Source organism: Argentina silus (genome assembly GCF_951799395.1).
Source record: "Argentina silus genome assembly, chromosome: 2".
Lineage (NCBI taxonomy): Eukaryota > Metazoa > Chordata > Actinopteri > Argentiniformes > Argentinidae > Argentina > Argentina silus.
The window spans coordinates 16,803,500-16,830,638 of record NC_139656.1 but is presented as its reverse complement, the minus strand read 5'-3'; the positions used below and the strand labels follow the sequence as shown (position 1 = coordinate 16,830,638).

At 45.2% G+C, this 27,139-nt stretch overlaps 1 protein-coding gene across 2 annotated transcripts in view; it reads right to left on the bottom strand.

Moving 5' to 3' along the window:
• Nucleotides 1-27,139, bottom strand: part of ccdc102a (coiled-coil domain containing 102A) — a 53,995-nt gene that overhangs the window by 12,604 nt on the left and 14,252 nt on the right. The window contains exons 2-6 of one of the 2 annotated variants that reach the window (XM_083697277.1): nt 12,288-13,034; nt 8,912-9,138; nt 7,696-7,804; nt 4,387-4,503; nt 3,380-3,589 (exon numbers count right to left, since the gene is read on the bottom strand). In XM_083697277.1, coding sequence (XP_083553403.1) covers nt 3,380-3,589; nt 4,387-4,503; nt 7,696-7,804; nt 8,912-9,138; nt 12,288-12,956 — 1,332 coding nt within the window. In that variant the 5' untranslated portion in view covers nt 12,957-13,034. Of the gene's footprint in view, nt 1-3,379; nt 3,590-4,386; nt 4,504-7,695; nt 7,805-8,911; nt 9,139-12,287; nt 13,037-27,139 lie in introns of both variants that reach the window. The other variant, XM_083697278.1, reaches the window with a different exon arrangement.

Below are 27,139 nucleotides of genomic sequence, written 5' to 3'. Positions count from 1 at the left end.
TTTTGCTTTACACACGTGCATGCACGCACAGACGGACACACACACACAACAAGGTGACCTCCTGTGTGCAGTAACAATTCCTTTTCTTTCTGTCAGACCAATGAGAAAATCACGTCAGTATGTGCCTGTCATGCAAGGTTGTGGATGCTTTGAAATAATAAAAGCTATGAACAGCGTATTAGGAGAAGAATAGAGAAAGGAAAGGGAGGGAGAGACAGTGAGAGAGGCCACAGTATGAAATAGAAGACCACCTCGGGGAGAACACAGCAGGTCCTAAATGGAAAACTACTGGAAGAGAAGCCCCGACTCTGAGGAGCACGACAGATTATTTCACACCAACTAACCCCAGATGTTACAAGCGCATGCCAGGAAAGAGCTCATTTACATAAACACACACAAACAAAAGCATGTAGGATCACAAACATTCATCTAAATACAAATATATTCGAACACAGAGACAAACACAGCCACACAAACAGGTGTGCACACATACACACACAAACAAACAAACACAAACACATGCAACAGCCAGTAAAATGCTAATGAACATCGCTAACAGAACCTGTTAAACCAAATTCATCAGAATGAGAGAGTCCATTAGTCTGGCCTGAGCAGATGAGAGCTCTGTACGGCTCCATTAATCATTGTGATCGGTGAGCGGCCAGCTGTTTTAGGGAGGGGGGCGAGGGTATTACCGATGGGGTGCTTATTCACCCTGTAGCTGGTTCTGGCATCAACACCTATCCACAGTAGCGCTAGGAGAGGTGAGAGAAGAGGTTACACGCTGCTCAATCAAGGTGTCTATCCGTGGTGGATTGGCTTGCTGTTAAACCAAGCTATCTTTATTCAGGGACTGAACATCTCCAGAAGGAGAGAGAGAGAGAAGAAAAATAACACACAGAGATACAAAAAGACTTAGTGAGTTACCTTGAGCCTGTGACTCGTTCTGCTTTGACGTTTGTTAATGCCAGCCAGCTTGGTGTTTGAGTTGTGAAGCTTGTACTGTATGTGGGTTCCATAGTGAACTCCACCTCTTAGAGAGATCACTCTAGCTGCTCTGTCGCCCACGCTGCCGCTTGTACCAGTATTGGTAATTCTGAAACAACATTAGCCTCTAACCGAAGATTTGTTTACCAGGTACAGTAGTCTTGAACGCTGTGTGAACCAGTCTTCCTGTGCTTTGTGGTAATGTCATTTCTCCAATAGCCCCTGAGCACCTGACATATTTTACAATGGCTATGTAAAATAGCACAGAGCAGTACTGGCAGGGACATTTAAGTGTGTGCCTGTGTGTGTGTGTGTGTGTGTGTGTGTGTGTGTGCGTTGTATGCAGTTAATCATCCACCCTCTCTGTACTTTATTAGACTTGTCTTCCCCCCATCACTCACTCATAGCATATGCTGAAGGTGACAAGGAGAAATGCTCAGCTATATATTAAAGTTTTACACCAAGCTTAATCTGTTATGCTCCATGAAGAATATCCATCTCCATATGTGCAAAGACAAGCTCCTGGCCTCTCTGCCACACAAATATATATACAGCACCTCACACTGATAAGACAAATACACACACACACACACACAGGCAATGTGGTTAGGCCATTGATTAAATGCATTTATCAAATCTCTCTCCTTGCTCAATCAATAGGCTTCAGTTTAAGTTTTCTTCAATGTAACACCAATAAAAGTTAGCGGTCACACACACACAAACCAACCAACAGAAGCTGCACACAAAGACACAAACACACACACACACACAGTCCCATTCCCCATCTTCTCCTCAGGGCCCTCTGTATTGCAGTAGGACAGACGACATCAATCTCAGAGCCGGGTCGTGAGTTGCCCAGAGTCCTGGCTAGAGGATGGATATGATTTTGGTATCAATCACACTTTGTTCTTTGTGTGTGTCGGCACAGTGTCTTAATCGCTCTGTGTTTCTCTCCCCCCTGTCCCGATCGATAACCCAGCCTCAACACCACACAGAGATGGACATCCATCACCTAGAGAGTTTCAGTGTCTGCAGACTGCTGTTAGATACACAAACACTCTCCTTCTCTCAAACACAAACACGCACATGCACACCTTTACCCTCCTCTTTTCAGCTCTGCTTCTCTCCCTCCTCTCACTTGCTCCCTATTGCCTCTCTCTCTCTCATGTTGACAGAGAGTATGCAAGAGTGGGAGAGTGTGTGTGTATGGTTGCAAGTGTGTGTGTGTGTGTGTGTGTGTGTGTGTGTGTGTGTGTGTGCGTGCTTATATACTGTATGTGGGTGCGCGTGCTGGAGGGTGGGAGAGTGAGTGACGGCTGCAGTCTGATACGAGTGCAGTCTGATAAATCACGTCCACCTCTGATGGAGGTCATGTAAAGACCCTCCACTAAGTGTTTTGATTCCTCCATAGATTCCTTTAACAGGGCCATGCAGACGCACAGCTGGACCTGGAGATTACACTCAGACAGAGATGGATGGAGAGATGGTGGGTGGACGGGAGAATGAGGAAGGGAGGGGGAGAAAAGGAGCGGAGTGCAGCTATTCTTTCTCTATTTTCTCTCTTCTTTTTCTTTTTCTCGCAGTGGTGACCTGATTTATCAACCTCGATAAGTTGCCGTAACGAGTGTGACCACTCCACACATGCCTGCAACCATACATACATCAGTCAACATAAGCAAAAATCTATGCTAGGTGTGTGTGTGTGTGCGTTTCCATACATGTGAGCCCGAGATAGTGTAAGACATTCATGTGAGCCAGTACAGTGTGGGGAATGCTAGGTGCCCAGTTGGAGCAGGCCACCTGCTCATGATGGATGAAGGGCTCCTAATATCTATGACATGGGCAGAATTGATAGGCAGGCAGGGATAATTGGGTCCTGTGGCGGGTGCGGCACGAGGACACACAGGACAAATTTAAATAGAAAATTTCAAGGTTCCTCCATCTGTCTGTCTACTCCACATGGCCTCTCCATCTCTTCCTCACTTATTCATGGCCAGAAGTGTAGTGTATTGACCCAAAAGGAGCATCAGGTAAAATGCCAGAGGTACACAACCTCCAAGTACTTACACAAAGAGAAAATGACACAGGTATTGAGGACACAAGGAAAGGAGCCTTGGGATAGACAGTTCAGTAAGGCGACCGTGTCTCAGGTATGTCAGAAGTGCATAGAGGTGTGTATGGTGTGTCAGAAGAGAATGGAGGGGTGTGTGTGTATGGAGGTGTGTGAGCTCTGACCTGGTTAAGCCCCACCTCTGGCTAGACAGCCCAGCAGTAAGAACCCTGTCTGTAAGGTGCATCAAGGTGTGTGTGATGTGTGTGTTGAGTGACTAGTCAGCAATCATGTGACAGCTGTATGCAGGAGGTGTTGTGTGTGTGATGTGTGTGTTCTGACCTTGTTCCTCTCGAACAGCTCAGACTGGATCGTCTTGAGGTCGGTGTCCAGGGCGCTGGCGGCCTGACGGCGTTTCCGCGCCAGCTGCTCCTCCAGGTCCTCTGTCTGCGCCCGCAGCTTCTTGTTGTCCCTCTCCAGCGCCAGCTTCTCCGTCTCCAGACGTTCCCGCCGGCCCCACTCCGCCGCATTCTCCACCTGCAGACGTTCCATCTGGGGGAGAGAGTATTTTTGTTGTTGTATGTTTTAATACACCTTCATTGCTCAATTAGGTGGTGACAGAGCTAGTGCCACACATTGGTAGAGTGGTAGAGAGAGAGAGAGGGGGAAAATAAGAAAAAGAAAGAAAGAAAGAAGAGAGAGAGACCACTAGCCCTAACCCCCTATGTACTTGCGGAGATCTGACAGAATTGTATTCAGTAGATTCACTCACTATCGCACAGTAGTACTTATGGACAAGCCTGGAGTCATTTGAGGACATTTCACACAACAAAGAGATGGTATAAACGCACTAGGACTAAAGGAGATGGCCTGTCAGGATTCCAACATGCTCTGCTTCTCCACTGGTGAGCCAGCAGCAGCAGAGTCATTAAACATGCACAGGCTGTATTCCCAAGGCTAACTTCCCAGCAGAGCGGATGTGTGGTGGGCATGAGGGAGAAGGAAAAGAGCGGGCGTGACGCTTGTGTGCGGGGTGGACAGCAGGCTAGCGTGGGGGCCTGGTGGTGGGGACACTGGGATGTTGTGCCACGGGGACATCTGGTGGGAGAGCGCTTCAAAATACACTTCAAAAGGAGGGGACATGTTACGCTCGGCCATGAGAGCACCATGGGCTGTACTTTTCCAGAAAGCGACAACAAAGTCAGTCAGTAACAAACGACTGACACCAAGCCCCCTGCTGTCACCGCATGAACTTAATGAGTCACTTGGGTAGGATTGTCAACTAGAATTGACTATATGGCACAGAGAGTGTTTAAGTGTGCATACAGGCATCTGTGAGTAGACCTCACCTCTGCTCGTAGCTCGGCCAGTTTCTTGTCCATGCTGGTGCGAGCTCCCAGCTCGTCCTCCAGGTCCTCTGACATACGGCCCAACTCATCCTGATGCAACTCCTTCAACATGTTCAACTGAGAGAAAGAGAGAAGGGAGGAAGGGAGAAATGGAGAGAGAGAGATCAGGGTACAGAGATCATGTCATATACTGTAAATACAGTTAGGTCCATATATATTTGGACTCTGACACAATTTTTGTTATTTTAGCTGTTTACCAAAACATATTCAAGCTACAGTTATATACATGGGCTTAAAGTGCAGACTCTCAGCTTTAATTTGAGGGTATTCACATCCAAATTGGAGGAAGCGTTTAGGAATTACAGCCCTTTTATATGTAGCCCCTCTTTTTTAAGGGACCAAAAGTAATTGGACAATTGACTCAAAAGCTGTTTAATGGACATGTGTGGGCTATTCCTTTGTTATTTCTTTATCAATTAAGCAGGTAAAAGGTCTGAGTTGAGAGTGGCATTTGCATTTGGAAGCTTTTGCTGTGAACTCACAACATGCGGTCAAAGGAGCTCTCAATGCAAGTGAAACAGGCCCTCCTTAGGTTGCAAAAAAAAAAATCCATCAGAGAGATAGTGGCAACATTAGGAGTGGTCAAATCAACAGTTTGGTACATTCGGAGAAAAAAAGAACGTACGGGTGAGCTCGGCCACACAAAAAGGCCTGGACGTCCACGGAAGACAACAGTGGTGGATGATCGCAGGATCCTTCACATGGTAAAGAAAAACCCCTTCACAACATCCAGCCAAGTGAAGAACACTCTCCAGGAGGTAGGCATGTCATTATCCAAGTTTACCATAAAGAGAAGACTTCACGAGAGCAAATACAGAGGGTTCACCACAATGTGCAAACCATTCATAAGCCTCAAGAATATAAAGGCCAGATTAAACTTTGCCAAAAAAACATCTAAAAAAAGCCAGCCCAGTTCTGGAACAGCATTGTTTGGACAGATGAAACTAAGATCGACCTGTGCCAGAATGATGGGAAGAAAAAAGTATGGAGAAGGCTTGGAACGGCTCATGATCCGAATCATACCACATCTTCTGTAAAACATGGTGATGGCATGGACATGCATGGCTTCCAATGGCACTGGGTCACTAGTGTTTATTGATGATGTGACAGAAGCAGCCGGATGAATTCTGAAGTGTTTAGGGATATACTGTCTGCTCAGATTCAGCCAAATTCAGCAAAGTTGATTGGACAGCGCTTCACAGTACAGATGGGCAATGACCCAAAATATACTGCGAAAGCAACCCAGGAGTTTTTTAAGGCAAAGAAGTGGAATATTCTGCAATAGCCGAGTCAATCACCTGATCTTAACCCGATCGAGCATGCATTTCACTTGCTGAAGACAAAACTAAAGGCAGAAAGACCCAAGAACAAACAACAACTGAAGACAGCTGCAGTAAAGGCCTGGCAAAGCATCACAAAGGAGGAAACTCAGCATTTGGTAATGTCCATGGGTTCCAGACTTCAGGCAGTCATTGCCTGCAAAGGATTCTCGACAAAGTATTAAAATGAACATTTTAGTCATGATTGTTAATTTGTCCAATTATATTTGAGCCCCTGAAAATAGGGGACTGTGTATACAAATGGTTGCAATTCCTAAATGTTTCATACGTTATTTTTGTTCAACCTCTTGAATTAAATCTGAAAGTCTGCACTTCAATTGCATCTCGATTGTTTCATTTCATTGTGTTGGCGTACAGCGCCAAAATTATGAAAATTGTGTCACTGTCCAAATATTTCCGGACCTAACTGTATGTACAGTAGATAGGCTAGCCAACAATCTCAGTTAGAACAAGCAGAGCTAGCACAATTAGCTATGCATTTAGAAGGTGCATCTGAGACAATGCTTGAAGGAACTATGCTCTTAGTGTGCTCCCTGTTTAGACTTGGCAGACATTATTTACAATGTGGCGATATTGTCTCTGAGCATCTCAGCTGTGAATGTAGTGTATGATCTTCTTGCTGTATTCTAGGTGAGAGTTGTGATCATCAAAACCCTACTGGTAAGAATACGGATATCCTTACGCAGAAACTATACCAACACCGAAACGAGAACGTACAGTCATAGCTCCCTTAACACAGTTTTCAGGGGGCTGCACCAACAGCCAGACGAGACGCGCTGGTACAAACGTTGATCTGATGTCAAAATAGGCTATATTTCATAAAGGGAAGCTATCTGAAAATAATGTCAGCTAAACTTCATAACGGGAGGCTATATTCGTTAAACCTCAACAACTAACCTGCAATTTAAATCATTTGAAGTAGCCTATACATGCATGACATCAAGAATTGCGTCAACACTTAATCTGTTTATGATACAAGCCTAAAATGTGATACCGAACCATTCAGTGTGTGCAGGTGATTTGTGCAATGTTCCTACTTAGTTTTAGGATGATTGAGGTTAGCTGTGAATTTATATTAATATGATGTGCTTATTTCTCTGCATCTACGCCTCGACAACGCTCTCGCTGCAGAGGAAAATGGACTCGAAGCGTAAAACTACGCTGCTTCAAGCGAGCATCGCTTCGCAGACGTGCTGATTTCTCATTCTGTCTAGCATGTCTCACCGTGACTTGTTAAACTGCGGCTCACGTTACTGAGACGTTGCGGTGCCGTAACGGCGTTACTATAGTTTGGCCTTGAGTCTTCGTGTAACTTCTCTCTCCTTCTATAGTGAGCTATCCTCAGTGACAACCATGCAACGTGGTTTCATCTGCTTACCTACTGCATTTCCTCTATGGTCCAGGTGCTTACATTATTGCTTCAACCTTCCTCCTCTGGCGGTTCTCAGTGTTCTTATCTCACCTTTCTATCACACATTCATCTCCTGTCTCATCCCCTTGTCCACTACCTCTCGCCTCTGTGATATCCTGACATTCCTCCGCCTGCCCTTCACTGACTGCCTGTCCATTCATGGTTTTCAATGAAATTGATGCCGTTGCAAGATAGCTCTGCCTCTGAGCACTGAGTGCCCCCTAGTGGCGAACCCTTAACAACACACTCTCTGTCTCTCTCTCTCTCTGAAGTGGTTGTCTCTGCATATGTGTCTGTGTGAGGTGGGCCCGTGCCAGGTTGGGGTGGTGACGGCAGGGGAGGAGGGGAGGGGAGGGGAGGAAGAAAGGATGTGTGTTAAGTAAAGGCCATAGGGATCCCATGGCCGATACGACAACAACAAAAAGGACCAGGATTATGGCTTTAGCTTTAACCCAGCACCAAGGGAATCTGTTATCCTGAGCCTCTCTCTTCTCTTACCTGTTTCATGGCCTCCTGTTTGGTCTTATTTAGCTCCTCGTATTTGAGTTTCCACTGGCTCAGGTCCATCTCCAACTTCTCAATGTTCTTACTCAGCGCATGCTTGTCCCTAGGGAGAAGAGAAAGGGTGTCATTGTGCTGATAACAGCATCATATAGGACAGAGGTATATTTACCAAGGGTAAACTAAACTACAACCCCCAGAGATTCAAGTAAAACGTCCTCATATTCCATTCTTCCAGATATTTTGCGACCATCAGCTCTAGCATACACTGTCAAAATGTCACATCCCCTTGAGCAGAAGGAGAACATTTTCCACCAGCGTCCACTACCGGTCATGGGGAAGTAGGGGCCTTTAAGGAACTGTGTATCGTGAACACTATCCAACCCCAAATGCCACCAAAACTGACTAGATGTCATTGTTAACTTTAAGTGACATCATTATTCTGGGACTGAATAAAGACTCTGACAGAATATTCCAGAGTAGAGACAAAGACAAACACAAACAGGTCTAATACAGATGGCCTGGCCACACTGGAGGATTTGAAGGAGACCACCAATGACGACAGAAGCCAGAGACTGCCTCTGGAGAGCTCATAAAGCGGCTATGATTCTAATGGAAAACCTAATGGCAGTGCTGCTGGCAGGAGTGGGAACCTGCACTGGTGCCAGAGCACAGGCCAAATCAGGAGGCTTCACTTGTAAATAATTAGTTAGGCATCTCAGCTTGGCTGGAATAGAGAAAGCACTTTCTAGTGTAGACAAATCCAGTGCATACAGCTGTACCAGCATTTGAAGCTCATACAAGGGTGCTTCTGTACACGTTTGGTCTCATTCCCACACCAAAAAGCTGTAAATGTACACACATGTTTAGTTGTTGATGTGGCTGTCCAAATGCACATGAGCTACTGTACATACAATGGTGATCGGGCTCAGGTAAACAAAAATCCATTACTATAGAACAACCACATCAGCATTCAATCTGATTCATCTACCACCATATCTTAATGAAAGTGGTTTCTGACATAATCCCTCAATCTTTTCACCATTAAGCCTATTGAGAATAATAGGCTATATGAAGCATGCATTGTCAAAGTGACAGACTATAAAGCTGCTGCATTTTCACACAACCCACATCTGAAGAAAACATCTCCTTCACAAAAAAACACATATTCCAGAACCTCCCCCCCCCCCCCCCCTTCCTCTCCTCTCCTTACTCGCGCTCCTTGAGCAGGACCTTCTGAGACTCGTCGAGGCGTAGCTGGAGGGCGTTGAGCTTGCCCGAGTCCTCCTCCATGGCGGTGATGTCGTCCCAGAGCAGACGGCTGCGGTCCTGGCGACTCAGGGCGGAGCGCAGGCTACTGGCGCTGCGGGCGTCCCACGAGTCTGCTGCTGCTGGACCCTCGGCCTTGGACCTCAGCACGCTCTCTAACAGCTCCAGCTCCTAGGGGGAACACAGGAATATTCAGCATTCAAGCTTCATGGGTCATCAAATCAACATATGACAGAAAATTGTCTTTGACATTTTGGGGGGAGGGTGGGAAAGAGAGAGAGAGAGAGAGAGAGAGAGAAAGATCAGCATAGAGTGTAGTGTAGAACAGCAGGAGAAAGACAAGTGTCAGGACAAGAGTCAGGACAAGTAAATGTGTACAAGAGAACAATCGAAGAGAGTACGAGTTGAGAAAGAAAAGTAGGGAAAAGAGAGCTGTTGATAGTGGCTGGCTGTATACAGTATGTGAGTCATCTGTTGGATGAGGACATCAGATCTCTGGACAGACAAAGAGAGAGGAGGGGGGAGACTGCTAGAACTGGAAGAGAGGAGAGAGGAGGCAGTTGGAGGTAACAGTGCTGCTGGCTTTACATCTAAGTATTGACTGTAAAAGTGTCTTGTGGAGAAAGACATCTCAATGCCGTCATCATCACCATCTCAACTCTGCCCATAGAGAGAAGGCCGGAAAGAAGAGAAAATTCCCAGACTAAAATATTTACATTTCTTAATTAAACCTCACATGGGAGGGATTTTTCTTAAAACTCAATAGCGCCGGCACAGCAGCTATCCTATTACCCCCTATCCCCATTTCCTGTCTGTAAAAATGAAATTCCCAGGCTTTTTGGCGGAGTAATCAAAAACGGCCCTTTTCAAAACAACACTTTTTTCTTTTCCTTCTCTTCCTCACAGCAAGGATTACATATCAAAGGGTTGGCCCTGGGAGCCACACAGGGGCTCTGGCCCCTCTGCCAACTTCCTGTGAGAGCAGAAGCTCCTCACCAAGGCTGAGTCACTCAAGTCTTCCCCCGATTCCTAACATCCTCTCTCCTTACCTCCTTCTCAAAAGCGATTGGAGGAGAAAATCTGAGGTTCCTCCACTTAGACGCTCTTCTTGTATCCATTTTGAGAAGGAGAAATGAGAAAGGATGCAAGGAAAGAAGGCTTTTGAGGTTCATCTCAACTATCAGATGTGGAAAAAAGATGCTGTTGAAGGGTCGGGGAAAAGTGATCATAGCTCAACTTAAGAGTTTGGCGCCCCTGCAGCCATTGAAAGTAAATAAAGGCCTAGAATATAGAAGTGGGGTTTTAGTGATTCTGACTTTGGTGTACTATTGCTCTGTTTGACATATTTTGCTTCAACAATGTAGTTAACTTTTGATAATAGAACAGAGCCTCTTTGTCTGTGAGGGTGAAGTCATACTCAGGTGTCCAGCATTAATTAGAGAAGTGTCAATGTTATCTCATGGGACCCGGAGAGTTTGTGGTCTGCAGAGCCTGGCACAGGGCAAGATAAGAAAGATTCCTGCAATAAATTGATGTGGACAGCTCACTGTTGATTTGAAACCCAAAACCTGTTAAGGTGTTTGAATATGATAGGCTGATTTTGATTCCTCCCATAAAAAAAGACCAATCAGTGCAACGCTAAATCTGACGTAGAACCAGGTATAACTGTGAATGCACAGCAGAATTATACTTTGAAAAATGGCTGATCCAGAACGTTCTCCCAGGCACCTGTCTTGTCTACTGCTTTTGTGCCTGTTTTGTCTGTGCCTGTCTTGTCAATAAAAACATCATCTTGTACTCTGAAGATCCACCATCTGATCCTTCATTATTGATCACTTCTGAATCCTTCACTGTTTTACTTGCCTGGCCACCAGAGGGCCCTAGAGGTTAATGAACTAACTAGGCAATGTGGTGGGTGGACTAGGTGAAATGGCAGCACTGCCACATGTGGAACCACTCAGTGTGTCTGTCTGTCTATCTATCTGTGTGTGACTAAGAGAGAGAACAATAGAGGGGCAGGAAATGGGATAGTATGTGAGCAGCCTCACGATGCCCAACTCTGCTCATGGTGGGGTTCTAACTGCGATTTATTGCAAATGGCACCCATAAGGCCTGAGGAAAGATGTGTGGTGTTTGTGTGTGTGTGTGTGTGTGTGTGTGTGTGTGTGTGTGTGTGTGTGTGTGTGTTGGAATCTCGCTGGACATTCTCCTCCAGATTATGGAGACAGATAACAGGCAAGATAACAGAGTGGTTATCACCATTAATTTTCATGCCTGAAGAAGAATACTCTGTGTGTGTGTGTGTGTGTGTGTGTGTGTGTGTGTGTGGGTGTGGGTGTGGGTGTGGGTGTGGGTGTGGGTGTCTGTGTGTGTTACCATGGAGACAGCAGCCCCTGTTATGAGCCAGCTAAAGGTCAAGTCTAATTGGTAATGTTACTGACCTGTATTCTCTGATGTTTGAGCTGAATCACCAACATTATGGGTTACTTATTATGGGTGTGTACAGCACGTGTTTGCTTGTGTGCATGCTTGTGTGTGTGAGCACAGCTGAGCACATAACCCCATCCTGTTTAACTCTCAACCACTGCTAAATATGACTTCAATACACAATCATCGAGTTAAAATCGACCATACTCTAAACTTTTCTAAAGCATACTGAGATTCACTATGTATATCTGAGGACAGCAACTAATACAATACCCTTCATGTGGGGCAAGAGGCTTTTTTTCCCATCAGGAAGCTCACTCTCTTCCCTGTGCCCTCAGCCCTGTACCCTGTGTCTGAGAATTGTACTCTTTCTGGGAATATGAGGCGAGTCTAGGCTTCAGTACTGCAGTGCCTGGGCTTTGCCCCCCTGGGTAGACGATAGATGATGGGGTGGGTTCTATTTTAAGAACAAAGAAGACACACTACTACTTCCAGTAGCTGCTCCGCAGGGGCTCTGGTGTGTGTTCTGGTAGGAAGACCTCAATAAGACTCAGCTGGAAGCTACGCTCCAAACAACATCTGCTGTGTTTTCGCCCAACTACAGCAAAGGTGAGGTCAGTTCAATTTACTGTCACTTCTGGTATTTTATTACATAGCCTGTGTCTGGTTCTGTTTGACTTTGTGTGGATCTAGGAAGATCTGGGTCAAATAAATGTGTCAAATACTTTCAAGTACTTGGTCTGCATCAGATTTAGTGGAGCTTAGAGCACTGGAGCAGGTGAAATAGTCCCGAAAGTGCAAAATCCAAGCTAAATAAAACATATTGGAGATACATTCAAATATTTTACCCATGTATGCATTTGAGCCAGATGTGGTCTGGAGTTGTGACCCACCTTTTGTCTATCAGGTTTCTCTGTGCTCACGTCCCTCACTGGTTCTTGTTCAGGTGAACCCAGCCCCTCGCCCACCCTCTCCTCCTTGCTGTCCACTGGGGGCTGGGAGGAAGACGAGGAGGAGGAAGGAGTGGAGGGGGAGGAGGAGGGTGGGGCCGAGGGGAGGGTGTGGGAGGGTGAGGCTTGGTCGGCACAGAGACGTGCTGCCTCCTGTCTGAGCTGCTCGTTCTCCGAGGCCAGCTCCTGCCGCTCGCGCCGTGCGCCCGTCAGCTCCTTGGTGAGCGCGTCCAGTCGCTGGCGCAGCTGCCGCACCTCGTCCCGTGCCCGGTTGCGCTCGGCGCGCACCTTGCTCCACTTCTCCCTCCAGTTGGCTGTGCAATCCGACCACCAGCGCATAGTCTTCTCCATCTGGGCAGCCCGCGCACGGGCCTCCTCAAGCTCCCTGAGCCGCAGCTCCTCGCGGCTCTCCCAGTCCCCGCCTGCGCCCTCGCCCAGGCCAGGGGAGAGCAGGAGAGGGGGGCTGGAGCTGGGTGTGCCCCCCGTGGGGCTGGGTGTGTGGGTCAGGCTGTCGGGGGAGCGCATCCTGTCCGGCCCCAGGCCCAGGCCACAGAGCAGGCCCGCCCCGGACTTGGCGGCCTCGGCCATGTGGGGACTGGGGGTGTGGTTCATCACAGAGCCGATGATGAGAGAAGGGGATGCGAGCACTGCAGTGCACTTAGGAGTGCATGGTCCTCTTTACTCAGGCCACTCTGTACAGAGACAAAACACAACAACAAGGACACAGGTTAGAACAGGACCTCTTTCTTTTTAATGCCCCCTAGTTACTCCTAAAAAAATCATTAAACAAATCATAAGATCATTAACCTGAACTACTGCAGTGCAGTGAAAGACTTGTAAATGAGTAACAGGTTCCAGTGTTCCAAAACAGCACTAGTATCTGTTAATAAGTACCTTGGTGTATACACGTTCTCAAGTGAAGTCTGTTCTAGGGTCAATGTAAGTAGGTGAGAGATAACTGAAGGCCATCCTTCTCCTTCTATTCTAGCATCAGCCTCAGGAGGTTACAGATGAATGGTCACATGCATGAGATTACCTACAGAGGCCGTTCAGCTCGGAGGGAGATTTTAAATGGAAATTTGCAACAGCCAGCGTTGAGGAGTGAAGCTTCTACCGACACCATGGCAACCCAGAAAACCCATTGACCTCAAGAGTGTCCACTCAGAAGCCCAGCTTAACGCCATGGCAACCAGTAAACCTATCTTCCGGCAGAACTCGCACCGCAGACACCAATGGTGTGTTTACCAGAGAAGGAAAGAGAGGAGAGAAAGACTGATAGACAGACAATACAGTACAGATGGGTCATGGCCCCTGTCAACCAAAACAAGGATCTATTGGATCAGCTGGCAGTTGAGTGCTGAGAGGATATAAAATTAAAAAGAGAGAAGCGAGAGAGAGAGAGAGAGAGAGAGAGAGAGAGAGATTGTACTGTATAGGCCTAGAAAAGAGAAAGGAGAGCAAGAGTAGAGAAAGAGGGTAAAAGAAGGAGAGAAACCCAGGGCTGAGAAGAGACTGTTTGCGCTAGCTTCCTCTGAGGGCAGGAAATGAACTTGCTCTGATTTCGACTGATCCCAGAGGATGAAGCAGCATAGTTTATCTACAGTATGTGAGAGAGGCAGCTGGGGAGTGTGAGAGGGCAGAAAGCTTTGGTGTAAAAGGATTAACAGATGAATTCTCAAATTAACCCTTAAAACAAACCAAGGGAATAAAACATGAGATTTGCCTGGATCGGCATCAAAGCCTGCATCCCTGTTTACTAGTTTCATCACATCCTACGTGTATGTGAGGGAGATTCTGAGACACAAAATAGAGACACACAATACAAACACGCACCAAATGGTAGATACATACACAAACATGAACAGTTTGTGTGTCTCACAAACATACAAATGAAGATGTAAGTAGATATATAGAAATGTAGAAATATGTTTGCAGCAGAAAGTCATACAAATGAGCCCACGCACTGAGTACCCTCTCACCAATAATTGTAGTTACATACAATAAACATGATGCCTGACAGAAACTCACACCCACGGCAGGCTCTCATACAAAAACAGTCTCTGCCTCACTCTCTGCCAGATCTCCTTGCCTTGAGGACTCTCTTTCTCTCTGATTGGCCTTTCAGTGGTGGAACTCCGGCTGTACTTCTTCCGGCCCTCAGACACAAAACAATTTACATTTGAGTGGAGGGGGCAGTGCATTCACTGATGTGTTCTTAGATGAAACGGTGTGTAACACTATGTAAGACATTCACCTACTGCACTCTCCTTATGATCCCTCTTTTTCATGTTCAATAATGTTTTAGGAGGAGGTCTCCCCACCCCAACTAGCCCCCTTCCCTCCACCCCTCCCTCCCTTCCTTTCTCCCCTTCAGAAGAGGTTCCAGAGAGGTGGAGGTGCATCAGTACAGCACCAGGGAAGAAAACAGAGGCAGCAACTCCTCATAAAACTTTACTCATAGAAAGTAATTTTTATTGGATGCGGAAATTATTCCAATGCAGAAACCTGGAGAATGCACACAGACAGAGCTGTCTGCTGTGTCTCAGAGGAGCTGGTAGTCTTTATCAGCCCAATGAAGACCATTACAGAGGCAGGTCTCTGGGCTATGGCTGACAATGGCCACAAGATAAAATCTTCATTTGCACTCAACACTCTCCTGTGAGAGTATTTCAGTCTCATACTCTCTGATAGGGAAAGACAAGGAGGAAGAGGGAAAGAGAGAGAGGGAGAGAGGGGGAGAGAGAGAAAGAGAGAGAAATGGGACAATAGAGAGCTGTTAGGAGAGCTATCACGCATTATAGACAGAATGTCAGACAAAGAGCACCACATGCACGCAGTCACACATACACATTCAAGCTAGAAAATAAAACATTCCATCTGGACTCCAGACAATTCCTGGTGTCCCCTTGCATGGAAAGGGGACTGTTTTGGAAAACTGTGTGGAAGATGAGGAGAACAGGGGATGAAGAGCAGAAGATAAGGCGGAAAGAGAGACACAACATGTCTATCAGCTGACTGTATAGTAATCTGAACCAAATCAAGGGGAGACACACAAGAACCCAGGACATTGATACAGGAGGGGGACAGACAGGGGAGAAAGAGAAAGTGGAGAGGGAGAAAAAAAAACAGGGCAATACATGGTTCTTGTTAAGTGTGTAATCTGAACCTCATCAGAGGCAGACAGAAAGGTAGAATGAGAGCACGACAGGGAGAAATGAGAAAGTGAGAGAGACACAAAGGGAGAAACCGAGGAAGGGAGGAGAAACATGGAGATGAGTAATCGGAGATAGGTAGCACAAGATAGAGAGGAGAGATATGGAGGGACATGGTTTGTGTCCAGCTCTGCTAGCGTGGTGGTGTCAGAGATGGAATCAAGACAAGAGCCTTCCAGATCCAGACCAAAACCAACCTCTTGAGACCCGCACTAAAACCATTAGATCAACCATGTCTGGTTGGTGTAGATGGACAGAATGTGGGATGGATTAACTTCCCAAGTGGCTGTAATGGGATGATATTAGCTCTACCTAACACAGGTACAGTAAGGGGGACCTGGTCCAGGCAGGGACCTGAGGATCTTCATTGGACATTCAGTCAATTGTTCACATAGTGGGAAAAGTGCCTCAGAGCCCAGTTTGAAAGGTTTATAGGTCTATTTCACAACGACCTACTTTTTGCATAAGTGGAGCTCGAAACTACTGCTTTTGTTCCTTCAGACAGACAGAGCCTGGAAAGCTGTTCCATCTTTCAGAACCTAAATGTGGAAAAGGAAACATGCTTGAATGTCTATGAAGTGTTGTTGACAAAACCACAGATTGCTACCAGTCAAAGGTGACGTATGTGTGCCTGTTTACAAAACATCAGAGTGTGTATGGGTGCTGAGATAAAGGACTTAGCTGGTATATTTCCTTTTTGTAATGATCAAAGACACCCACTCCACAGTATCAAATCCTCCTTGAAAGCCTAAACTTTAAAGCTTGTCATGACAACTAAAGTTGATGTTGTTCAGACCCATCCATGACCCAAAGGGTCAGCATCTGGTGGATTAGTCTATCAAATGTGTTAGTGGATTGAAAAGGCTAAAGTAAATGCTAACGGCCAGTGTCACTCTCTTCTAACTCCAGAGGGATTTGTGTTCATTCTTCACTGCTTCAGAAGAGTAGCAGTCTTGTAGTGATCAAACATCAAATAGATGAGCGAGGAATTTAACTTGGAATACTAATACTGACTGACTACTACAGAGAGAAACCGATATAAAACACACACACACACACACACACACACTAGAAGAGATGGAGAGAGAACGTTAAAAAACTAAAGATTCAATTTTTTTGCATTTAAATACAATCTGTTCCAAGACAGTGGTATCATGGATCAACGACCCCAGAATTAAACGCTTCTATAAATAAGCAGATTTCTCCGGGGAACTTCCTTGTGAAACTTGTTCCAGCTCGAAGATCCAAGCCTGTGTGGGATCTGTGGTATCCAGCCGACGGCTGTAGGATATCCAAGAATGAACGTCTGAGAGAGCAGAGTAGCCTATACTGGAACATGCACCAATGTGTACAGAACAGGCACCATTCAAACTCACACAATCTACAATAAACTATCATGTAGGCTATGTATACAGTATATTATAAAAAGACAACCATGCAATTCATAACAATCTCTCACTGGCCACATTAGTGTTATGGAAATGTTCCTTGTTGACATCGCACATTGTAATGCACGTTTAACACTAGATTCATGTCATGTAATTCTAGAGTGGGTCCAGTAAACCGAGCATTAGAACAGCCCAAGCCAATGTGTTCTGTACCATTTTGACAGCATTGGAGAGAGACAAAGGCAGGCAGGACTGCCAGTGCTATTTAGGGAGAACAGACAGATTCTATTTACATGTGTAACATGCCCCATTCACAGATGGGTTAAAAAAGAGAAGCAAGTGTTGTGGTAATGTGTGCGTGTCCTCGTTCCAACTCAGTTGTTTTGCCACAGCACTTTGCAGTTTCACTTACCTGAGAGGATAGTGGGTAAAGAGGAAGTCAAACAGGCTGTGCAGCTTAGGACTCTGAAGCTGCAGACAGAGCAAGTGTTGTTATCTCTCTCTTCCGTTTCTGCAAAGCGTTTACCACACTAACCCCAATGCTTTTCGATACATCTCTGTTCTTTGAAGTGCAGACAGCTACAGAAGTAGATCTGAGATGATAAACACAGACAATGCTGTTAACATTCCCTCTAAGCACTCTAAGATGATGTTACTGATGCTACTGTGGGTAAGATATGACTGCAGCAATGTCTGGGGAAATACAATGGTGGATGACACAAATTTGCTGCACATGTAGCGCATGTGATTTGGAATGACGCTCTCGTAATGAGGTAGCCCTGCCTGAGACATGTAAACTCAGGGACATCCTTTTGGCCTAATGGTAGCTTGGGTGTTCCACCTGGGAACCTGGAACCCAGGTTTGAACCCTGCCAGTCACATAAGTTAAAAATAGGAAAAATAGGTCATGGTGCAGTATGGTCTTCTTGGTCACATGGTTTTAAGGTTTGTTTTGAGAATAGGAGCAGGGGGAAATGTTTTGCAAAACCTTTGTCCTGCCCCTCTAGACATGTAATAATGCAAAGAGAAAAAATATGAACAGGCTATGGTCAATCTTTTTTATGAAAAATATTTTGTGATGCTTGTCCAAGTACCATACACAGTGTGTCATAGCTCATTAAAATCTCTCAATCCACAGTGCCTAACTGCTTTGGCAAGTGAAAAAAATCTTCCAATTCCAGACAGTGAAACAACAGCAATCCTTGTGGATTTTAGGCTTTCTTGCACAAGTTTCCTGTTGAGGCCCTGTTTAGTGGAGAAGGGGGTGGGATCTCAGTATAACACAGCGGGCCTGCAAGTCTCCATCTTCTACATATCAATGATCAGGAACAACCTGCCCTCTCCTCTAAATACGGTCTCCAGAAGCAGCAGAATGAGGGGGGACAATAAGAGGGTCCGAGGGGCAGCTGACCAGTAGGGTGAGGGTCAGCTGGAAGGTCACCTCAGGGCCAGGGTCTAATGGAGAGAGGGCCTTCTGAACAGCCTAGTAGAGCTGTGGACATACCATCATATTAAGGCTTGCTTTCACAAAAGACATAAAGGTCGACATTAGTGTGCGTGTGTGTGTGTGTGTGTGTGCGTGTGTGTGTGTGTGTGTGTGTGTGTGTGTGTGTCTGTCTGTGTGTGTGTGTGTGTGTGTGTCTGTCTGTGTGCACGCAGGGAAAAGTTGATATATGCTGACGGAGGTGTAGACATGACAACAGTGCTGCGTGTTAATCCTGTTAGAGGCCATCAGGGCATAAAAGCAACAGAAAGGATGTTTCAACACTGATCAAACAATGAACCATGACCTCAACAGGAAGCCAAGGCTGCAATATCAGAGCCATACCTCCATTACACTCACACATGCACACAGAATAATATACAAAACAGGAATGCAACCATCTGTTGCTCACATTCTAACATACAGTATGCACTGACACAGAAATAGTAAACCATGCTCATCTACTGATTCACACGCAAATGGATTTCAGCAGAGAAAGAAATCCCAGGCAGATCCAACAGACTTGGCCAACACAAACCGTGTTTGTGTGTGTGTGTGTGTGTGTGTGTGTGTGTGTGTGTGTGTGTGAGTGTGTGTGTGTGTGTGTGTGTGTGTTCTCTGAGACCGCACACAGGCTATTGGATTTCCATTCTGCTCCATTACAGCAATTTGAAAGCTGAATGAAATTCCCTCTCTAGTCTTTATGCCTCAGTCTGGAGGAAAGAGCAGGAGCACCAGGTGCAGGTTGCTAACAGTGGGTAAATGGGTGTTTATGAAGATCAGGACCTCTCTCTATAAATCACTGGACCCCAATATATGCTGGCCCCAATTATCGACTTTTTCCTGAGGTGTGCATTCATGCACTTCCCCACATGGATTAAAAAGCAACTAACTGGTGAACAGTAACTGATATGGTGGATTGACAAATTCTCCCCCATTAAAGGTGAAGAGGGAAAATACTAATGGCTCCACCCCAGAATTGTAACCTACTGTACATATTCAGCAAAACGGCTGTATCTCCACCGATTAACCTCATGTTGACTAGGGGGCGCTATGGAGAACTGGGTGTATCTGCAGTGGTGCAAGCCTGCAGGCAGCCTTAATACATGAATGATTAAAGAGCAGATATCTAATTAATGCCAACGCTGATCATGCTAATGACACAGCACCATGCCACAGGCTTCTACAGCCTGCAGGAGTTACATTACAGTGTCTCTGTTTCAAGACACAATGGCCAAGGATCTGAGAAGGATAAATCATCTTCAGGCCAAATCGATCCTGCAGAGTTGTCATCACCCCATGTCTGACAAAATCAGTGAAACCCTTAATCAAGGTCAGAGTTGTCAATACCTCAAAACATTTCACTGTAATCTCTCCCTTCCTTTCGATCATTCATGGACTATACTTTCTCTGGTCCCTATAAGCAGCGCTGTCCTCCTGAAGGACGAAACAGCATGAATCTGAGCTCTGAGTATGTGGTCAGCTGGTTATGTCCCTAACCTCTTAGTTTCCACGGTATCAGAGTAGGGGTCCTCTATATATATCCTAATTCACTACACTGTACTGTATCATCCTGTCAATGCGCAGGACAGGACACAGAGCCTGTGGACACCTGGCAGCAGCAAGGTGACAGCAGCCATCCAACACAGCCTCCACATCTGGCCACAGCACAAGGACACATTGTACCACCAGAGAGAGAGAGGGATGGATGAGGGAAGAGAGGGGTGGAAAGGCAGCAAACTGTTTTGTCATGAAAGCCTGCTTAGTTCGAGTAAAACAGACAGAGGGTTAAAATATTGTGATGGGTCAGACGGGCCAGGTGACTGCGTATGAAGTCATAGTATGATGGTAATTCAATAAAGATTATCCATAATATGTTTAAGGGTCATTGGATTATGTATTGCCTTGTGAAACCGTACCTGTGTTGAAGGGGTCATACATGAAGGTTAATATGACATGTGGAGGCTTATATGACACGTGAAACCTGAATTGTATGCCCTGAGGAATTTGTCAAGGACAGAAGAAAGGAGAAGTTGGATGGAAGTGTACACATATCACCAGGCATGAAGCCTAGACAGGGAGTAGTTAAGAAGGAAATGTACAGTTTAAGGGTTTGGACAGACCACACTTAGCTCTGAGTAATAGAAGTGACTTGGAGGACAAGGAGGAGGGGGAGAATGAGAGACACTAGTCAAACAATGGGAGTGAGGGAGGGAGTGGGGGGGGGGGCAGAGAAACAGCTGAGGGGGATGCAGAGAGGGAGAGAGGGAGGTAGAAGAGTAAGCCTTTGACAGAACAGCAGAGTCAGACATGATTGGGGGGTTGGAGAACAGCCTTTGAGAGGGCAGATGGTAGAGGAGAGGAGACTCTTTTGACAGGGTTCCCTTCTGGAGATAAAACAACACACTGGTTATTTACAGCCAAGAGTCAGCCTGCCATCCGCCTTGCAGACAGACACAGCCACACACAGAGACACAGACACAGACACAGACACAGACACAGACTGATTTACTACCAGTCCCACTAGCCAGAGGCAAATGAGAAATGGGAGAGTGAGTGAACGGAAGGGATGGGACATGTCATGACTGTGTAAGTATGAGTGTTTATGTGTACAGTAGATGGAGGAATGTGTGAATAAGTGTGTGTTGTGCAAGCTTGTGGTAACACGTGTGTCGTGTTGGCCCCCTTTCACCATCCCATTCTCACTCTACTATGGGCTCTAATGAAAATCTATGTGTGTGTGTGTGTGTGTGTAGTTGATGACCCATCACTTTCTCTCTTCTGCTAAAACTAAATGAAGCTTTGGCATCACAATAAACACACTGTAAAACTGTTTCCACCCTGGCTCTGAGTCTCTTTTGTTCTCAGGAAGTTTGGGCAACAGCAGAGGGAAAACAGCAGCGACCATGTGACTCATGAAAGCGAACCAGGCAGGAAGACAACAAACGCCATGTTGGCTAGAGAGAGAAAGCCATGGCCTGTCCAGCAAAGAAAAACTCTAGGAAAAATCCAAACAACATGTTTCTTCAGTAAAAAACTGCAAAAAAAGGAAGTTTAAGCAGAAACATTGTATGTTTACAGAAGCAATCATCAGTTCGTGCTGGCTATGAATTGCATTATTGAGATAGCTTAGTGACAGTAGTAATGAATGGTAGTCATCAATGGTGCAGTACAGCACATGCAGAATGTGTCTAGCCTAGTTTAAAAACTGTAGGAGGAGTTTCAAGGGTCATGTCACTACAAGCACTCTAATAGGAGCTAGAGTAAGCAACATGCTGTCCCAACTAAACACATTTTTCCCTCCTCTCTTCTCATCTGCCTCCATTTCCCCCCTTTTTTTTTTAAATATGTTTTTTGGGCATTTCTGCTTTATTGGGATAGAGACAGTAGAGATTGACAGGAAGGATGGGAGAGAGAGAGGAGGGATGACATGCAAGATAGGTCGGGGGTCGGAATCGAACCGGGAACCTTGCGATTATGTGGTGAGCGCATTAGTGTGCTACACCACTAAGCGCCCCAAAAATCCCCCCAATAACTCTTAACTCAATCCCCTCCAGTCAACAAGCAGAATGAAATACAGTAAACTGTCTCTAGGTCTGTAATCAAGACACCATTCACTATTGATTAGCTGATCATTAACCTGATGGATGCTACAGTAGGCTGGCTAAGCTGACGTCTGAGCAAGAACAGACACGCTTGACAGAGAGTTTAGTCTTCAACTGAGAGCATAGCTAGACACGTGGCTAAGCTAGTCAGCTGTCCTCAATCTATACTGCCCCTAGCAAGGTTGCAGTAGGTAAGCCAAAGTGAGAGTTCAATTAAACCCACCAGTGATACATGAATCACTCACTCACTCACTTACAAACAAAACAACACACTCGTTTTTGGCAAAGCAAACCCAAGATAGAGCTAAGCATGAAAGAGTGAGAGCCTCTCCTCAAGAATGAATGCGGCATTGAGACATCTTTCTCCACTTCTCCAAAGACACTTTTACAGTCAAAACCGGCAGCAGTCACTGTTACCTCCAACTGCCTCCTCTCTCCTCTCTTCCAGTTCTAGCAGTCTCCTCCCTTCTCTCTCTTTGTCTGTCCCGAGATTTGATGTCCTCATCTAACAGATAACTCACATACTGTATACAGCCAGCCACTATCAACAGCTCTCTTTTCCCTACTTTTCTTTTTCAACTCATACTCTCTTTGATTGTTCTCTTGTACACATTTACTTGTCCTGACACTTGTCTTTCTCCTGCTGTTCTTTTCTCTCTCTCTCTCTCTCTCTCTCTCCCTCTCTCTCTCTCCCTCCCTCCCTCTCTCTCCCTCCCTCCCATAGGTCCATAAAACTGCCCCTCTGTGGGGTCCCTGTGGGGTAATAAACTTTCACAGCAGCATCTGTCCTCTGACCCAGTCCCTGACTGAGCTGTGGCTCAAACACACCCACATCCATCAAATACAATACTTTCAGAAATTAAGACCAAGGCCTCTTTAATCCTCCCTCTCCTCCTCTCTCTCTAACTACTACCATATACCCCTTCTCCCTGACCCCCAAGTCTCTAACTGTCAGTCAGTCGTCAGATCGCCGTAGCCATGTTGCGACTCCCAGTCCAGCCAAGTGCCTCTTTATCGTTGCAAACTGGGCTATAAATATCAATAACCCCATAAACATACACTGTCCCTCCCCAAAGTCAGGGCTTTCTTATCTATCAGAGATTAATAAAAGTAATGGGCTGATTTGGAAGCAAAGACAATGTTTAAAAAAAAAACACATAAACTAAGGACATTTTTATATCAGGTCTGGAATAGTGACAGAGAGTTTATGTTAAATGTAGGGGTTTGTGTGGGAATGCGGTCAGAGTGGATTCAATCAGACCCAGTCCTGTTACAGAGGATTTCCTCACTTCTACAGAGTTGGGTTATAAATTAAAAACGTATGCTCAAGCACAGCTCTGTGAGGTTGGTTGAATGGTTCGACCACAAACCTCCTTCCTCTGAGAGACTATGGAGGGTTGGGTCGGTTTACAGTTCCAAGGACTGCATGAGTCAGAGGGGAGGGAATGGGCCTCTCACTGTGACCATGCAGTCATGTGGGACCCTGGTTGTTTCAAGAGCCCTTCATCAGCAGATAGCATAGCCAGAGCACCTGGTGTAAACCAACGGTCATCCATGAAGAATGAGTTTGCAAATGTCTGTATTGGAAAGCAACCCAGGAGGGGGGAGAGAAACCGTCTGAGGTCAAGAAAAGGCACACTACTTTGCTATAACTATAATTTAAGCCTCAGTATCTCAGCTCTACCCTGAAACTTACATTTGAAATAGATTCAATTTCAGTTTAGCTTTGAAACTAAGCCAGAAAGAGATTTGCTAACATCAAAAAAGGACTTTCAACTAAGACTGAGTTGAGCGCTTCAGATAAATTATGATTTGTAAACAGAGTTTTGCACGCAATTCATTTAATGCAACAAAATCACAGAAATGAGAACTTTCCCCCTTCGGCTCTTCAAAGGAATGTCCACTGAGGATTTGAGCACATTGTGCAGCAGAAACGGGATGCCGGGATGTGTTTAGCTGATTCATAGCTCATTCAATATCTAGGTACTCCTCCTCAGACAAGAGACCCACAGCTGTAAGAAGGCTTTGGGCAGCCTATAGGGTTCAAAGGTCAGACGTGAGTTATAACTGGACAGCCTGCGAACGAGGTAGGGTCAAAGGCCTTGCAGCTACCAATGACAAAGACATCTGCATGTTAGACAAAGTATATCCTATCTCCACTGCTAGCTCTGGTGCTATGGCAATCGACGAACAATGGAATGACATCCAAACACAAAATTTGTTGGCACAATAATAATGTAGGATGTCCATCACCAGTGGAAAACTTCCTAGTCTCACAGAACCAAAAACTCTGTCAGTCAGTCCATAGTTACATCCCTAAATCTATATCTGTCTGACTGTCATCTATGGGGCTAACCCTTTTAAACCTGATCCAGTTCTTTGTAGCTTCTCTCGGTCTGATCAAAAACAGGATGAGTCCAGTTCCCTCTGGGACCAGGTGTAGAGTGACTGTAGCAGGGTCTTGCTCTACCGTGTAGACTACAGTGCATTCCTCAACCATGACTCACCAACATCCTGTGCTCATGCATAGAAACGTATACTACTATACAAATGCCGGTAGAAGTGTGCACACACAATAGCACACAGAGTCCTCTCCACCCTATTATTGCTGAAGACGACAGCAGATTTGGACATCGATGTTGACATTCTAGCCCTACACTGACTGAGATAGAAAGTGTGAAATGTTATTTAGTCATTTTCCCTCTAACATTCCCAGAACCTCAGCCTTCCACGGCTGGTTTCATAGACCATGCTCAGTAAGAACAAATTTACAAGAAAAAAAAAAAATGGACAGTACGCTGACTTACTCAGACATACTGTAGGTCACTGTAACTACTACCAGCCAGTCCTCTGATGGTCACACACATTAAAAGTCTTATTTGTGTGATCAAAGACCAGGAGAGCTGAAATGCAGTGAAATTCCAATGAAATTCACTGGCAGCCTAGGGTATAAACTAGGTCTAATTAAAACAGTACAACTACAGTCAGAGGAATGTGTCTGTTTTTTTTTTTTTTCTTCCATCCTGCCTCTCTGTCTGGTACACAGACATGGATGTGGTTTAGTAGTGGAAGGGGTGAGTCCTCCACCTACCATGTAAAGGGCTTTGAGCACTTATAAAAGTGTATAAAATGCTATAAATACAATCCATTATCAAGAATACAATACATACATACATAGATACATAGATACATACATACAGAAAATGAACACAAAATACCAATACATGTGTACAGCTACAAACAACACATTGGAACATATTGAAAATATATCTTTTGGAGGCTTTACACACATATAGTGCTGCTTGAAAGTTTGTGAACCCTACAGTGATGGTCATTATTTGTGTATAAAATATTAAAATGAACTTATAAAATCTTTATCTAAACCCCAATTCGTAACAAAGACATTCCAAATAAAGGACACAAACAAAAAAATATGATATATTTTTATTGTTTATTTAACGAAAGTGGTTAAAACTCAGATTTCATCTGTGCAAAAATATGTGAAACTCTTCAGTCAATAGCTTGTGGCACCTCCATTAGCAGCGATAACTTGGAGTAAAGTTATCGTATAGCCACTAATCAGTCTCTGACATCTGCTTTGAGGGATTTTTTGCCCAATCCTCCTTACAGAACTTGAGTGAGGTTTGAGGGGTGTCTGGCATGAACTGCTCGCTTCAGGTTCTGCCACAGCATCTCGATTGGATTTAGGTTAGAACTTTGACTTGGCCAATCCAAAACACAAATCTTCTTTCTCCTGAGCCATTCTTTGGTACATTTGCTTGAATGATTTGGGTCGTTGTATTGTTGTAAGACCCATTTTCAGTCCAGCTTTAGCTCCTTGACTGATGGCTTGACGTTCTGTTAAAGAATCTCCTGGTATACCTCAGAATTCATGGTTCCCTTAATGATGTGGAGTCATCCAGGTCCAGAGGAGGAAAAGCTGGAGGCTTGTCCAGGTGGTCTCTGGCAAAGTTAAGATGGGCAGTTTGGTTCTTTTTTTGACAGCAGAGGCTTCTTCCTAGCAACCTTCCCATAAATGCGATTCCGATTCAGTGTTCTTCTTATTGTTGAAGCATGCACAGTTGCCTGAGATGCAGCAAGGGAGGTCTGCAAATCTCTAGATGTTGTGTTTGGGTTTGTGTTTTACCTGATTTATTATTTCTCTTGTGGCTCTTGGGGATATTTTGGAAGGGCGTCCACTTCTAGGCCGAGTTGCTGTCATGTTAAATGCTCTCCATTTGTAAATGATTTGCCTCACAGTGGACTGATGGAGCTCAAATCTTGTTGAGATGACTTTATAGCCTTCCCCAGACTGATGTGCTCTCACTACCCTCTTCCTGATGTCTCTATTTATCTGAGTCCTGCCCAAACCTTTTCTTAAAGATCTCTCTTTTGATTGATTGGTTCATTTGGTACTCAATTATTTACCCACCTGATTCTACTTAAATTGATTTAACCAATGCAACTTGGGGTTCACTTATTTTTGCACCTGCACTCATTTCTTATTTCTTTCTAATTTCCTTAGTTTTTCTACTACACCAATGATTTCCTCTAACCCAACATATGGAAACGGTAAATATAAACCTGTTATGTCAGATAAAAAAGACTGGTTCTAATTAAATAAAAACTAAAAAAATTGCACAAGGGGTTCACATACTTTCAAGCAGCACTGTATGCTGTATCAGTGAAGTTGTGTGTTGAGCAGAGTGACCTTGTGATGTCTCTGAGTTGCACCTCTCTGTATTGCTGAGTTGCCAGTGTCCAGCACTGTCTGCCAGTGTGGTGCAGTATCAAATGCCCATCATTAATTCAGCAGCGATAGAGGGGTAGAGGGAAAGGGGAGATACAGTTTCACTTTTTGTACCTTGCAGTTTGGTGAGTGTTGAGTGCATCTCCCAGCCTTGTGTTGGAGCCGCTGAGCCAAAAAAGGAATGCGTCCGCAGGGTATGAGCTTCAAAGCTTACGTGAAATAAATGAATTCATTTTGATGAGACATTTATGCATCATCATAAAATGAGTTAGGTAAATACTTTATATAAGCCTTATGTAGCACTAGATGCTGCAATGTGATCCCAAATCTCCCCCCATGGGTAGGGCCACACTGTCA